Source organism: Manis javanica, chromosome 5, assembly GCF_040802235.1.
Source record: "Manis javanica isolate MJ-LG chromosome 5, MJ_LKY, whole genome shotgun sequence".
Taxonomy (NCBI): Eukaryota; Metazoa; Chordata; class Mammalia; order Pholidota; family Manidae; genus Manis; species Manis javanica.
The window spans coordinates 106,299,107-106,313,341 of record NC_133160.1 but is presented as its reverse complement, the minus strand read 5'-3'; the positions used below and the strand labels follow the sequence as shown (position 1 = coordinate 106,313,341).

Sequence of the window (14,235 nt, the reverse complement as noted above, 5' to 3'; positions counted from 1 at the left end):
ACTACATGGCTCAAATATGAAGAGCGAGCTTAGGTATCATGAGGTAAATACTGAATATGGATTTAATCAAAACTACATATAACTATTGGAAAGAGTGGGGTAGGGGGAGGGTATGTGTTTGTGGTGTGGGAGGGGAGAAAATAGCACTAAATTCTCATCTTGCATTGACAATGACGGAACCTGAAGAGTCAAAAAATGGCAACACAAGTCTATGATTTGGAGGTTTAAGGGGAAACACTCAAAGATTGGCTCTGGGAAACAAGAAGCAGGGAGAGAAGTTTGGGGACTACTATTATTCTTAACAAATATTAGAAAATTAGAAAAACTATGTGCTTGCAGAGCTTGATAAATAAAACTAAGGCTGTTCTAGGAAGGAGAGATTGGGGGGACTTAGTGGGCCAGAAACACTGAGTAGTTTTGGGGACATATGAAGCAGACAGGCTACACTGATGGAGAAAGTAAAAACAGAGTTAAGGAACCTGAAAATTAACACAGTCATGGGCAGGGTATTAGATGAACCCCAGCCCTAACACCTGGAGTCCAGAAAGAGGAAGAACAGGCTGAGGGACGGAAGGCAGGAGTTTAACCGAACCAGCCTGAGCAGCTGGGCCAGCCCAGAGCTGTGAGGTGTGACTTGGGCCAGGGTTACAGCAGGCATATAAATTCAACAGAGGCCCGAATGTGGACTGTGGGGCCCGAGGAAAGAAGAGGGGTAAGGTATGGGGGCAGTTCTGCACCTATCTGTAAGAAAAAGAGTCCCGAAGACTCACCACAAGCACACTGAGAGAAAGAATAAAACGTAAAGGTATTTTAACACAGCAGAGAAGTCTAGACACTCCCCGCCATGTGATAGCCAAGTTGTTTTGTGTTTGGTTTTCACTGAATGGCTCCATGTCCTCTTCTGTTCTTCTTTTTGATGAATAGATATTTCTTTGTTCCTTTTATTCCCTTCAGTAGGTCAGATGTTCCACAACTGATTTGTATCCTATTAGGGATTACCCTCACATTTTTACCCACAACTTAAAAGTATATATATCTTGAGATTCATTCAGGTTGTTGTGCCAATAGTTCATTCCTTTTTATTGCTGAGTAGTATTCCATTATATGGACCTATCACCATTTGTTTATCCATTCACCTTCTGGTGAACATTTGGGTCATTTTTAGGTTTTGGCAGTTACAAGCAAAATGGCTCTGAGCATGTGTGTACAAATCTTGGTATGGATATATATATTTTTGGTAAACATCTAGGAATAGAATGGCTGGGTCAAATAGGTATTATTTAACTTTTTAAGAAACTGCATTTTACCTTCCCACCAGCAGTGCATGAAAGTTGCATTTGCTCCATACACTTGCTGTGGTGTAGTCTGATTAATTTTAACCATTCCAATAGGAATGGAGAGGTTTCTTACTATGGTCTTCATTTGCATTTCTCTAATGACTAGTGATGTTGAACATTTTATGTGCTTATTTGTCATCCATGTATTTTCTTTTTTTCTAATTTTATTTCATTGCATTAAAATACTTACCATGAGATCCCTCCTAACAAGTTTCAAGTGTATACAACACAACTTGGATGAATCTCAAAATAATTATACTGAGTGAAAGAAGCTAGAAAGAAGAGTACACACTGTATAGTTCTACTATATACAACTAGAAAATGCAAACTAAACTGTAGTGACAGAAAGCATATGGTAATTAGTTGGAGGAGAGGGGAAAGACGGGCCAATTACAAAGGGATGTGAACAAACTTTTGGGGGTGCTTAGTATGTTCACTATCTTGACTATGAGGATTGTTTTATGAGTACCCACATAAATGTAAACTTATCAGATTGTATGCTTTAAGAATATGCAGTTTGTTTTAAGCTTATTATATCACAGTAAGGTTTTTAAAAAAATTAATACACAATTACATGAAGAACATTATGTTTACTAGGCTCCCCCCTTCACCAAGTCCCCCCAACATACCCCTTCACAGTCACTATTCATCAGTGTAGTAAGATGCTGTAAAATCACTAATTGTCTTCTCTGTGTTACACAGCCCTCCCCATGCCCACCCCCCCGCACTATACATGCTAATCGTAATGAACCCTTTCTATTTCCCTGCCCTTATCCCCTCCTTCCCACCCATCCTCCCCAGTCCCTTTCCCTTTGGTAACTGTTAGTCCATTCTTGGGTTTTGTGATCCTGCTGCTGTTTTGTTCCTTCAGTTTTTCTTTGTTCTTATACCCCACATATGAGTGAAATCATTTGGTACTTGTCTTTCTCCACCTGGCTTATTTCACTGAGCATAATACCCTCTAGCTCCATCCATGTTGTTGCAAATGGTAGGATTTGTTTTCTTCTTATGGCTGAGTAATATTCCATTCTGCATATGTACCACATCTTCTTTATCCATTCATCTACTGATGGACATTAAGGTTGCTTCCATATCTTAGCTTTTGTAAATACTACAGCGATAAACATAGGGATGCATCTGTCTTTTTCAAACTGGAGTGCTGCATTCTTAGGGTAAATTCCTAGAAGTGGAATTCCTGGGTCAAATGGTATTTCTATTTTGAGCATTCTGAGGAACCTCCATACTGCTTTCCACAATGGTTGAACTAATTTACATTCCCACCAGCAGTGTAGGAGGGTTCCCCTTTCTCCACAACCTCGCCAACATTTGTTGTTGTTTGTCTTTTCGATGATGGCGATCCTTACTGGTGTGAGGTGATATCTCATTGTGGTTTTACTTTGCATTTCTCTGATGACAAGCAATGTGGAGCATCTTTTCATGTGTATATTGGCCATCTCAATTTCTTCTTTAGAGCACTGTCTGTTCACCTCGTCCGCCCATTTTTTAATTGGATTATTTGCTTTTGGTTTGTTGAGGCATGTGAGCTCTTTATATATTTTCGATGTCAATCCTTCATCAGATCTGTCATTTATGAATATATTCTCCCATACTGTAGGATACCTTTTTGTTCTATTGATGGTGTCCTTTGCTGTACAGAAGCTTTTTAGCTTGATATAGTCCCACTTATTCATTTTTGCCTTTGTTTCCCTTGCCCGGGGAGATATGTTCATGAAGAAGTCACTCATGTTTATGTCCATGAGATTTTTGCCTATGTTTTTTTCTAAGAGTTTTATGGTTTCATGACTTACATTCAGGTCTTTGATCCATTTGGAGTTTACTTTTGTGTATGGGGTTAGACAGTGATCCAGTTTCATTCTCTTACATGTAGCTGTCCAGTTTTGCCAGCACCATCTGTTGAAGAGACTGTCATTTCCCCATTGTACATCCATGGCTCCTTTATCGTATATTAATTGGCCATATATATTTGGGTTAATGTTTGGAGTCTCTATTCTGTTCCACTGGTCTGTGGCTCTGTTCTTGTGCCAGTACCAAATTGTCTTGATTACTGTGGCTTTGTAGTAGAGCTTGAAGTTAGGAGATCTTTATTCTTCCTTCTCAGGATTGCTTTGGCTATTCGGGGTCTTTGGTGGTTCCATATGAATTTTTGAACTATTTGTTCCAGTTCATTGAAGAATGCTGTTGGTAATTTGATAGGGATTGCATCGAATCTGTATATTGCTTTGGGCAGGATGGCCATTTTGACGAGATTAATTCTTCCTAGCAAGGAGCATGGGATGAGTTTCCATTTGTTAGTGACCTCTTTAATTTCTCTTAAGAGTGTCTTGTAGTTTTCAGGGTATAGGTCTTTCACTTCCTTGGTAAGGTTTATTCCTAGGTATTTTATTCTTTTTGAAGCCATTGTGAATAGAATTGTTTTCCTGATTTCTCTTTCTATTTAGTTCATTGTCAGTGTATAGGAAAGTTACAGATTTCTGTGTGTTAATTTTGTATCCTGCAACTTTGCTGAATTCTGATATCAGTTCTAGTAGTTTTGCAATGGAGTCTTAGGGTTTTTATGTACAATATCATGTCATATGCAAACAATGACAGTTTGACTTCTTCTTTACCAATCTGGATTCCTTGTATTTCTTTGTTTTGTCTGATTGCCGTGTCTAGGACCTCCAGCACTATGTTGAATAACAGTGGGGAGAGTGGGCATCCCTGTCTTGTTCCCGATCTCAGAGGAAAAGCTTTCAGCCTCTCGCTGTTCAGTATGACATTAGCTGTGGCTTTATCATATATGGCCTTTATTATGTTGAGGTACTTGCCCTCTATGCCCATTTTGTTGAGAGTTTTTATCATGAATGGATGTTGAATTTTGTCGAATGCTTTTTCTGCATCTATGGAGATGATCATGTGGTTTAGGTCCTTCTTTTTGTTGATGTGGTGGATGATGTGGATGGATTTTCGAATGTTGTACCATCCTTGCATCCCTGGGATGAATCCAACTTGATCTTGGTGTATGATCCTCTTTATGTAGTTTTGAATTCGGTTTGCTAATATTTTGTTGAGTATTTTTGCATCTACGTTCATCAGGGATATTGGTCTGTAGTTTTCTTTTTTGGTGGGGTCTTTGCCTGGTTTTGGTATTAGGGTGATGTTGGCTTCATAGAATGAGTTTGGGAGTATTCCCTCCTCTTCTATTTTTTGGAAAACTTTAAGGAGAATGGGTATTATGTCTTCTCTCTCTGTCTGATAAAATTCTGAGGTAAATTCATCTGGCCCGGGGATTTTGTTCTTGGGTAGTTTTTTGATTACTGATTCAATTTCGTTGCTGGTAATTGGTCTGCTTAGACTTTCTGTTTCTTTCTGGGTCAGTTTTGGAAGGTTGTATTTTTCTAGGAAGTTGTCCATTTCTCCTAGGTTTTCCAGCTTGTTAGCATATAGGTTTTCATGGTATTCTTTAATAATTCTTTGTATTTCTGTGGGGTCTGTCATGATTTTTCCTTTCTCATTTCTGATTCTGTTGATGTGTATTGATTCTCTTTTTCTCTTAATAAGTCTGTCCAGAGGCTTATCTATTTTGTTTATTTTCTCAAAGAACCAGTTCTTGGTTTCATTGATTTTTTCTATTGTTTTATTCTTCTCAATTTTATTTATTTCTTCTCTGATCTTTATTATGTTCCTCCATCTGCTAACCTTAGGCCTCATTTGTTCTTCTTTTTCCAATTTCAATAATTGTGACATTAAACTATTCATTTGGAAATGTGCTTCCTTTTTTAAGTGTGCCTGGATTGCTGTATACCTCCTTCTTAAGACTACTTTTTCTGCATCCCACAGAAGTTGGGGCTTTATGTTGTTGTTGTCATTTATTTCCATATATTGGTGGATCTCCATTTTAATTTGGTTGTTGATTCATTGATTATTTAGGAGCATGTTGTTAAGCCTCCATCTGTTTGTGAGCCTTTTTGCTTTCTTTGTACAATTTATTTCTAGTTTTATACCTTTGTGGTATGAAAAGTTGGTTGGTAGGATTTCAGTCTTTTAGAATTTACTGAGGCTCTTTTTGTGGCCTAGTATGTGGTCTATTCTGGAGAATGTTCCATGTACACCTGAGAAGAATGAGTATCCTGTGGCTTTTGGATGTAGAGTTCTATAGATGCCTGTTAGGTCCATCTGTTCTAGTGTGTTGTTCAGTGCCTCTGTGTCCTTACTTATTTTCTGTCTGGTGGATCTGTCCTTTAGAGTGAGTGGGTTAAAGTCTCTCAAAATGAATGCATTGCATTCTATTTCCTCCTTTAATTCTGTTAGTATTTTTTCACATATATTGGTGCTCCTGTATTGGGTGCATATATGTTTATAATGGTTATATCCTCCTTCTTTCTCTCTTGTTACTTTCTTTATTTTGAAGTCTAGTTTGACTGATACTAGTATTGCAACACCTACTTTTCTCTCCCTGTTTTTGCATGAAATATCTTTCTCCATCCCTTGACTTTTAATCTGTGCATGTCTTTGGGTTTGAGATGAATCTCTTGTAAGCAGCATATGGATGGGTCTTGCTTTTTTATCCATTCTATTACTCTGTGTCTTTTGATTGGTGCATTCAGCCCATTTACATTTAGGGTAATTATTGAAAGATATGTACTTATTGCCATTGCAGGCTTTAGATTCATGGTTACCAAAGGTTCAAGATTAGCTTGTTTAGTACCTTACTGTCTGACTTAACTCGCTTATTGAGCTGTTATGAACAGTCTGTTGATTATTTCTTTCCCTTCTTTTTCCTTCTCCTCCATTTTTCATATGTTGCATGTTTTGTTCTGTGCTCTTTTAGGAGTGTACCCATCTAGAGCAGTCCCTCTAAGATACCCTGTAGAAGTGGTTTGTGGGAGGCAAATTCCCTCAACTTTTGCTTCTCTGGGAATTGTTTAATCCCTCCTTCATATTTAAATGATAATTGTGCTGGATACAGTATCCTTGGTTCAAGGCCCTTCTGTTTCATTGCATAAATTATATCATGCCATTCTCTTCTGGCCTGTAAGGTTTCTGTTGAGAAGTCTGATGATAGCCTGATGGGTTTTCCTTTCTAGGTGACCTTTTTTCTCTCTCTGGCTGCCCTTAATACTCTGTCCTTGTCCTTGATCTTTGCCATTTTAATTATTATGTGTCTTGGTGTTGTCCTCTTTGGATCCCTTCTCTAGGGAGTTCTGTGTGCTTCCATAGTCTGAGCAACTATTTATTCAGTTTGGGGAAGTTCTCAGCAATTATTTCTTCAAAGACACTATCTATCCTTTTTCTCTCTTCTTCTTCTTCTGGTACCCCTATAATGCGGATATTGTTCCGTTAGGATTGGTCACACAGTTCTCTTAATATTGTTTCATTCCTGGAGATCTTTTTATCTCTCTCTGCATCAGCTTCTATGTGTTCCTGTTCTCTGGTTTCTATTCCATCAATGGCCTCTTGCATCTTATGCATTCTGCTTATAAATCCTTCCAGAGATTGTTTCACTTCTGTAATATCCCTCCAGACGTCATCCCTTATCTCTTGTATATTTCTCTGCAGCCCTGTCAGCATGTTTATGATTTTTATTTTGAATTCTTTTTCAGGTAGACTGGTTAGGTCTGTCTCTGCAGATCTCTCTCAGGTGTTGTCTGAACTATCTTGGACTGGACAAAATTTTTTTGCCTTTTCATGGTGATAGTGGTGGCTGTAGGCCAGTTGCAGGTGTGTCAGCTGGGAAAAGAAAGTCCTTTCCTGTTTGCTGGATGCCTTGCCCTTCTCTGCTGCCTGTGTCGGTTACCCGCACTCCTGGAGCAGCCACAGGTTTAATCCCCTACGTTGCTGTGGGCGGGATCTCCGTCAGAGCAACGTGGGTCTCCATCAGAGCAGCGCGGAGCCCTGCGAGGAGTGGTGGGCATGCCAGGTGCGCTCCTCTGTAATAGCGGCACCCCTACCGGGCAGCTGTGTGCCAACAGAGGCCTTTGGGTCTGGCCCGGGTGGCTGTGCATCGGGCTGGGATTCTGGTCAGCTGCTGGGAGTGTGGCTGCTCCCTCTGGCTCCGCTGCAGGTGCATGCGGGCCTCTCCTGCACGGTCCTCTCCTGGGCTCCTCTGGTGCCACTGCTGTGCATGTGGGCTGCACCCGGGCTGTTCGGTTGCCACCACAGTGGGCTCCCATGAGCCCTTCTCTGGCGCCGCCGGCGCATGCAATCTGCTTCTGGTTCCCCGGCACCGCCGTCCCCGGCGTGCACTGCCACTGTCCTGCTACTGGGCAGGTGTGTCAGGGTCCACGCCAGTTGGAGGAACAACTGTCAGGCTGCTTAGTGCCATGAGGGGCTTCAGAGCTGCACTGTCACCCCGGGGTTTAGGACACCTAAAGTTCCCTGGGATTCCCAGCTGCTGGCTAAGTGTGCCGGGACGACTTCATCCAGCTGTGGGGTCCCTGTCTCTTTAAGACTTGCAGAAAGCACTCACTTTTCTTTAGTCTCAGGGGTGCTGGTTGCAGGGACCTGCTCACATGTTTTGCTTTTCCATTTCTCTAATATCCAGCACCCTGTGCACCTTGTGTCTGCGCTCTGGGTGCGGATTTCTAGAGCTGGTTGTTTAGCAGTCCTGGGCTTTCCCTCCCTCCCCATTCTGACTCCTTTCTTCCCGCCAGGTTCTGGGGTGGGGGAGCGTTTGGGTCCTGCCTGGCCACAACTTGTATCTTACCCCCTTCATGTGATGTTGAGTTCTCACAGATGTAGATGTATCCTGGCTGTTGTTCTGCATGCACTGGTGTCTCTTTTAAGAATAGTTGTATTTATTGTATTTTCATAAATATGTATGTTTTGGGGAGGAGATTTACACTGAACTTCTCATGCTGCCATCTTCCTGTGATCCCACAATAAGGTTTTTTTTTAATTAAAAAATTTTATCAATGTCAGACAAAATTAAAGTCTCCAGAATGCCTTATTTCTTCTTCTTCTAATCTTCCAAATTTTGTTCCAACTAAAGTTTTAGTTTCAGACTTACTAATTTTTCAAACTCATAAAGAGCACTTAAAAAATGGACTATGTACTAAGCCTTTAAAATACTTGATAACTTTCATGTTAAGAAATAATAGCATAATAAAGAGCACCCACAATTCATAAGGGAAACAACCCAACAAAATAATGAACAAAGGATATATACAGATACTTTATAGAAGTAATGCAAATGAACAGTAAATTTTCAAAAGTTGTTTGATTTAACTAATGAAAATTAAATTAACACAGTAATGAAATATAATTTTTGCCTCTCTGGCAAAATGAAAAAAATTATACAATATTGACACATGAGTAGACTCATAGACACTGAGAAGTGGCTGGTGTTTATCATCGGGGAGGTGTTAGGGTATGTGAGTGGGGAGGGTGAGAGTGATAAAGGGACACAAAAATTCTCAATCATAATATAAGTTGGTCACAGGGATAGTAGTAGAGCATGGAGAATATAGCCAATGATCCTGCAGCATCTTTCTATGTTGACAGATAATAACTGCATTAGTGGGGGTGAGGATTTAAGAATATGGGTAACTGTTGAACCATTGTGTTGTATACTTGAAATCAATATAAGATTGTATATCAACAATACTTTAATTAAAAAATATTGGCACATGAATAGAAAGGGATTATATAATATAATCGCTAATGGATTATAAATTGATACAATCATTTTGGAAGGGTATTTGACAGTATCTTTGAAATTTTGAATGTAGTTGAAGGCATACCCTGTGATCTGTAAATGTAATCTAGGATACTATTCTACAAAAGTACATATACGTATAAAAAAATGTGTGTACAAAATCATTTATATACTATTTAAACTGAAATATTAACTTTTCCTCAATAAAGAAATGATTATGTAAATTATATGATGGAATGCCATACAGACATTAATAAAAACTGTATTACAGACATAAAAGGTGTTTAGTGGAAAAAAAAAAGTTCCAGTGTAACATGACCCTCTTTTTAAAAACAAAACAGAAGAGCTCTGTAAATTCCAGACTCTGAATGTCTAGATCTATAGATATAGCTATATCTAATCTATGTTGATATGCCTTATAGGCATAGAAACTGTTAGATTTTCACTTCTTTATAAAATTCTGTGTTTGAATTTGTCATAAAATTATAGCATGCATTATTTTTTGTAATAAAACTAATGCATATTTTTAAAATGAAATAACAAAATAATTTTAATGGAGTAAAATAAGTTCCTAAAATATTCTACCTATTTATTTGTTCCCTGTAATGGTTAATTGTATGTATCAACTCAGTTAGACTATGACACTCATATTCATTCAATACTATTCTAGATATTACTGTGATGGTATTTTTTAGATAAGATTAAGATTTAAATCATTACACCATAATGGGGATGGGCCTCATCCTCAGCTGAAGGCCTTAATAGAAAAAGATTGACCTCTCCTGAGCAAGAAGGAATTCTGCCAGCAGGCTGCCTTTGGACTTGAACTGCAACTCTCCCAGCCTGCCAGTCTACCCTGCTTTTTGACCTTGCTAGTGCCCACAGTCATGTGAGCCAATTCCTTAATACCTCTCTCTTTATATATAATCTCTCTCTCTATCTGTATCATCTACATCTCCTTTTGGTTCTGTTTCTCTGCAGAACCTTGACCACTACATTCTCCTATTACATAAAGTGAAGCTTATGGTGTAATGGATGTTCATGGATGGAAAATTACAGCTGAATACTGACAACCTCTACTACTAGTGAATATCTTAGGGCAAGTTACTTAAAATTTTTAAGTCCTCATTTGTTAAGATGTGGTGGACCTATCCACTTCATAGGGATGGTGTAAGGATTAAGTGAGGTAACATATGTAATATATCCGGGGCATAGTATACACTTCTGAATCATCCTCTCCCATTGTGTGATATACATTGCAAATATGAGATTTGTTTATTTTATAGAGTTTTCAACAGAAACCTAGAAGGAGGTGACATAACCAGAGGTTCTATTGTTTCAACAACTGGATACAAGGTTACGCATGCTAGGAAATTCCTATCAAATTCAGGTGATGGATTACATTGAATGGCCTCCTTGTTTTTAGCAATTATTTTGAATGTGCGTATTTGAATGATACAGCATTTAAGAGACTCACTGGGATGCCATATCGGGTCCGGTAGAGGGTCCTCATTGCGACACTTGTTCCACACAGACAGCATTCATTCATGTCAGCTGCAACTTGACACGCGAGGCACAGGAAACAAAATGTTCCACAAAGACCTGGACACATGAAAGCAGAGGCCCAAGTTACTCCACTCTACCCCCGCCACAGCTGAAAGGTAGTTTGCTTTCATGAACGGCAGTCCAAATCATGGGGCCTTTGCTCTATAACCTGCTGCTGAGTTCACCACAGTGTTTTGCATCAGCTTCTCCCTTTCCCCACCCAATCATTTTGGGAATGACTGCACCTTGGAAAATGTGTATTCTTTTTGTACTGCTGTCTTCATCCATTTATTGAATGATTCACTGAACCCTAGCCATGTTCTAGAGGTTATCCTCAGTACTGAAAATGCCTCTGCCTGAAGTCTAGTAGCAAAGTCGGATAATATGAAAATGTCAGAGGGTCACCCAAAGAAAAGGGGGCTCCAAGGCTCTGAGAAGGAAATGCTGCTTGATCCAAATACTGACAGATGATTGGGATTTTTACAGGCAGACAAGAGGGAAAAGAGCCTTTTTGAGGTAACCTGTCACGTCTTGGCAATGGTTGGTGTTCATTCAGTATGGTTGGGGCCCAGGAGGGGATGGGGATGAGCTGGAGGAAAAGGCAGGTTGGGGGCTGGATGATGAAGTGTGAATGCTCAGAGATGGTTGTCAAAGTCGTGAGGAATCACTGAAATATTTTAAGAAGGGAGAATGATTGAGTCAGATCTGCAATTAAGAAATCCTGCCATGAAGTAATTAAGCTCAAATTAGAAGTTATAATTCACTCGCTTGAGTAAAAAATACTAAGGGCTAGAGGATCAGAATGTTCATCTTTTGAGGGTTTTAATAATGCAGTCTAATTATCACTACCGTTTACAAAAGTTGATCTAATGTCCTGAGATGTGTAAGTCATTACCCCAGGTCATCCACTAAGACAATGAGAATGAATAAACAAACCCAATTTCTTGTTCCATTTCCTGCTAATTATTTCCTTGTATGCTTTTCAATGTAATTATTAACCTGATACCAAATCTTAATTTCAGTGGTAGGTTACAGGTTAATGTAGTTTCTTTCCTTATCTAAGAACACTATATAGACTTGAGACAGGCAAATAAACCTCAGAGACAATTTTTTTGTAGGCAGATTTGTTTGTTTCTTGGCTAGTGCTGAGAACTAAGCACTTTGATCCTCTCTGACACCCCAGTCTCACTTACTTTTGCCCAAGCTTAGAGAGATCTCATAAAAAGAAAACAAAGCAATCAAAGATATTTTTCCCAATCAGAAGCTAATTGCCTTTAGAATGCTTTATTCTCAGATGAATAAAAAACTTAAATGTATAAATCAAAATAATTCTTTTCTGAGCCGATAGATGAAAACTATCCCTTGTGTACTGGGCACAGCATAACTACAAAGTAATGAGTTTCATCTATGTGTAACTTTTAAAAATCAAGCTAAACTTGAAATGTCTCCTTTAATTTAACGTATGGTCTATTTATAACCATTAAGCCAGTCCTGTTCTTAGCTTTTTTACTCTTATCTTAACTCCAGAACTTACTTTAGGAGTAAGACTATTCTGTGAAGAATTCAGTTATAACCAACACAGGCCTATTTTGTAACATACCATTGCCTGACATGCAGGGTGCCCTGTAATACGTCAGGAACCTCTACTACAATAAGGGAGAAATGAAGGAGCATTTGGTCTTTGGTAATTCACCCCATGTCAGTCGTGGGGGCATTCGCCCTCCCCCTGCACCCCTGCCCCCACCAAACCCGCTCCCCTTGCTTACAGACTCCACAGTCACTGAAGCAGTCACACATGCCCGTCTGCCAGTTGGAGGTCTGGGGCATGGAGCCACTCATGGGCTGAGTTACAACGACCACCGGTGACTGAGATGGGGCTTGCATTTCCGATGAGGGTCTTCTTAAATGGTGTCGTCTGAAAAGGAAAAAGTTGGTATAAGTAGCTTCCAGGTTATTCCTGGAAGGCTGTTTTGAGGTACTCTGCTCCACAGGGGAGGGAGGCAATTATGATGAGGTTGCTTGCTCATAATTTCTATCTCTACTCCCCAAAGGGCAGAGGCCCCTGAGGGGTTGGAAGCCACTGAACTGGTAAAATCAACAGAAGCTTCTCTTGGAGTGAAGGAGTGGAACAGTGTTTGCAATGTTTTTAGACAGGTACCTGGTACCCACCAAGAAAGGAAACAAATGGCCAACATGTTTTGGGGAGGAATTTGGTTCCGAGATGCACGGAAGTCAGAGTACAAGGTGAGGAAGGAATTCATTAAAGTGAGAGCAGCAGGGAAGGGCAGCTGCTTTGCTGGCAGCAAAGAGCAAGGAAGAGCAGAGGGAGGAAAGAGAAGCTCATTCAACCCCTGCTCAGCATAGGGCAGATCCCTTGCCGACTCCTAAATCCAGGGTACCCTAGTGTCTAGTGTCTGCTTAAATCTGCACAGAATGGGAACTAGGACCCTAACACCCCAGGATTTGGGGGAGACACAGAGTGCTGGATGGAATGAGACTGTGTTCTGAAAACTTCTCAAAGGCAAAGAAAGGAGATTTTTCAGGCAGGCTACTTAAGAGCATGCTCTTACAGCTGCAGTCCTGCCTGGGGCTACCCGTATGACAGAAACTTGCAAGCCCAAATCAGAGCTCTCAGTAGCCTCTCTCTGCTTATCTACAGTAGAACAGAGACAGAGTGAAGACTAGTGCTTAAGCCTGGAGAACAGAATGAAATAGGAAAGTAATTAAGATGCTTACCACTGGAAGAAAGCAGAGACATCATATAATAAGTTGAGCAGTGAGAAGTTTGTTTAAGGCAAAAAGGTACACACTCGAAGAAAGGGGGTTGCGGGCAACCTCAGAGAAGAGGCACACTTAAAAAGCTGGGGATTCTGTCTTTTAAGGATTTTCAAGAGTGGGATAAAGGATCAGGGGTGTAGACTCATCATGCAGTTTCACTATGTCTATCTCTGGTCAGAGACACTATGTCATTATCCATAGTCAGTCCTCCAGGTAATTTTGTAAGATAAACTTAACACAAGGAATTTATTGATCCTGTTCTTCCCAAGATAGTAGTTACCCCTAAGCACTGGGAACATATCAGTTAAAACTGCTTGCCTTGCCTAAAGATATATTGTTGGCTGATTACCAAAGAATATGTTAGGAATATAACTTCCCTTCTTTCTGGTTTATAAAATGGAATCTTAGCCTTAAGATGGAGTCCCTCCTGTACTGTTTATATCCCAGCATTTTTAGAAAATTAATTATGATGCTTGTCCCATGTCTCTGCCATGTCTTACTGGCATTCCTTTGACTAGACACAGTCTCAAGGTCATCCCAGATTCAAAACACATGGAATGAACTCACATTGCAAAGGGCATTAACTCTGAGTTCTTTCTGATTCTCTGGTTTTATCTGGTTAACTCTGAGTCCCATTTAGTGGGCTTTACTGGCCTTTTTCTGCTCAACACTGTGATAGCTAGGAAATAGCGAATTGCAGAAAACAGGCTATGCTAAAATTGCTCCATCCTAAGCTTTTGTGCACCTACAGCCCCTCTTGCTCCTTTTAATGGTCCCTTTTGTTTTGGGCTTGTTTTTGTTTAGCAGTTGTAAAGAAAAAAACTGCCCTATTTTCTGTCTATTCACAGAGTACTCCACTTCTGACCACCACATGTGTAGTACTTTTCCCTACACCAAGCAATTCTGCAACACCAGCTG

The 14,235-nt window shown here is 40.0% G+C and overlaps 1 protein-coding gene across 1 annotated transcript in view; it reads right to left on the bottom strand.

The window, feature by feature from the left end:
• The window catches only part of LOC108406618 (placenta associated 8), a 30,318-nt gene that overhangs the window by 4,577 nt on the left and 11,506 nt on the right, over positions 1-14,235 (bottom strand). Inside the window, exons 2-3 of the mRNA XM_073237374.1 lie at positions 12,306-12,454; positions 10,472-10,596 (exon numbers count right to left, since the gene is read on the bottom strand). Coding sequence (XP_073093475.1) covers positions 10,472-10,596; positions 12,306-12,423 — 243 coding nt within the window. The 5' untranslated portion in view covers positions 12,424-12,454. The remainder of the gene's footprint in view (positions 1-10,471; positions 10,597-12,305; positions 12,455-14,235) is intronic.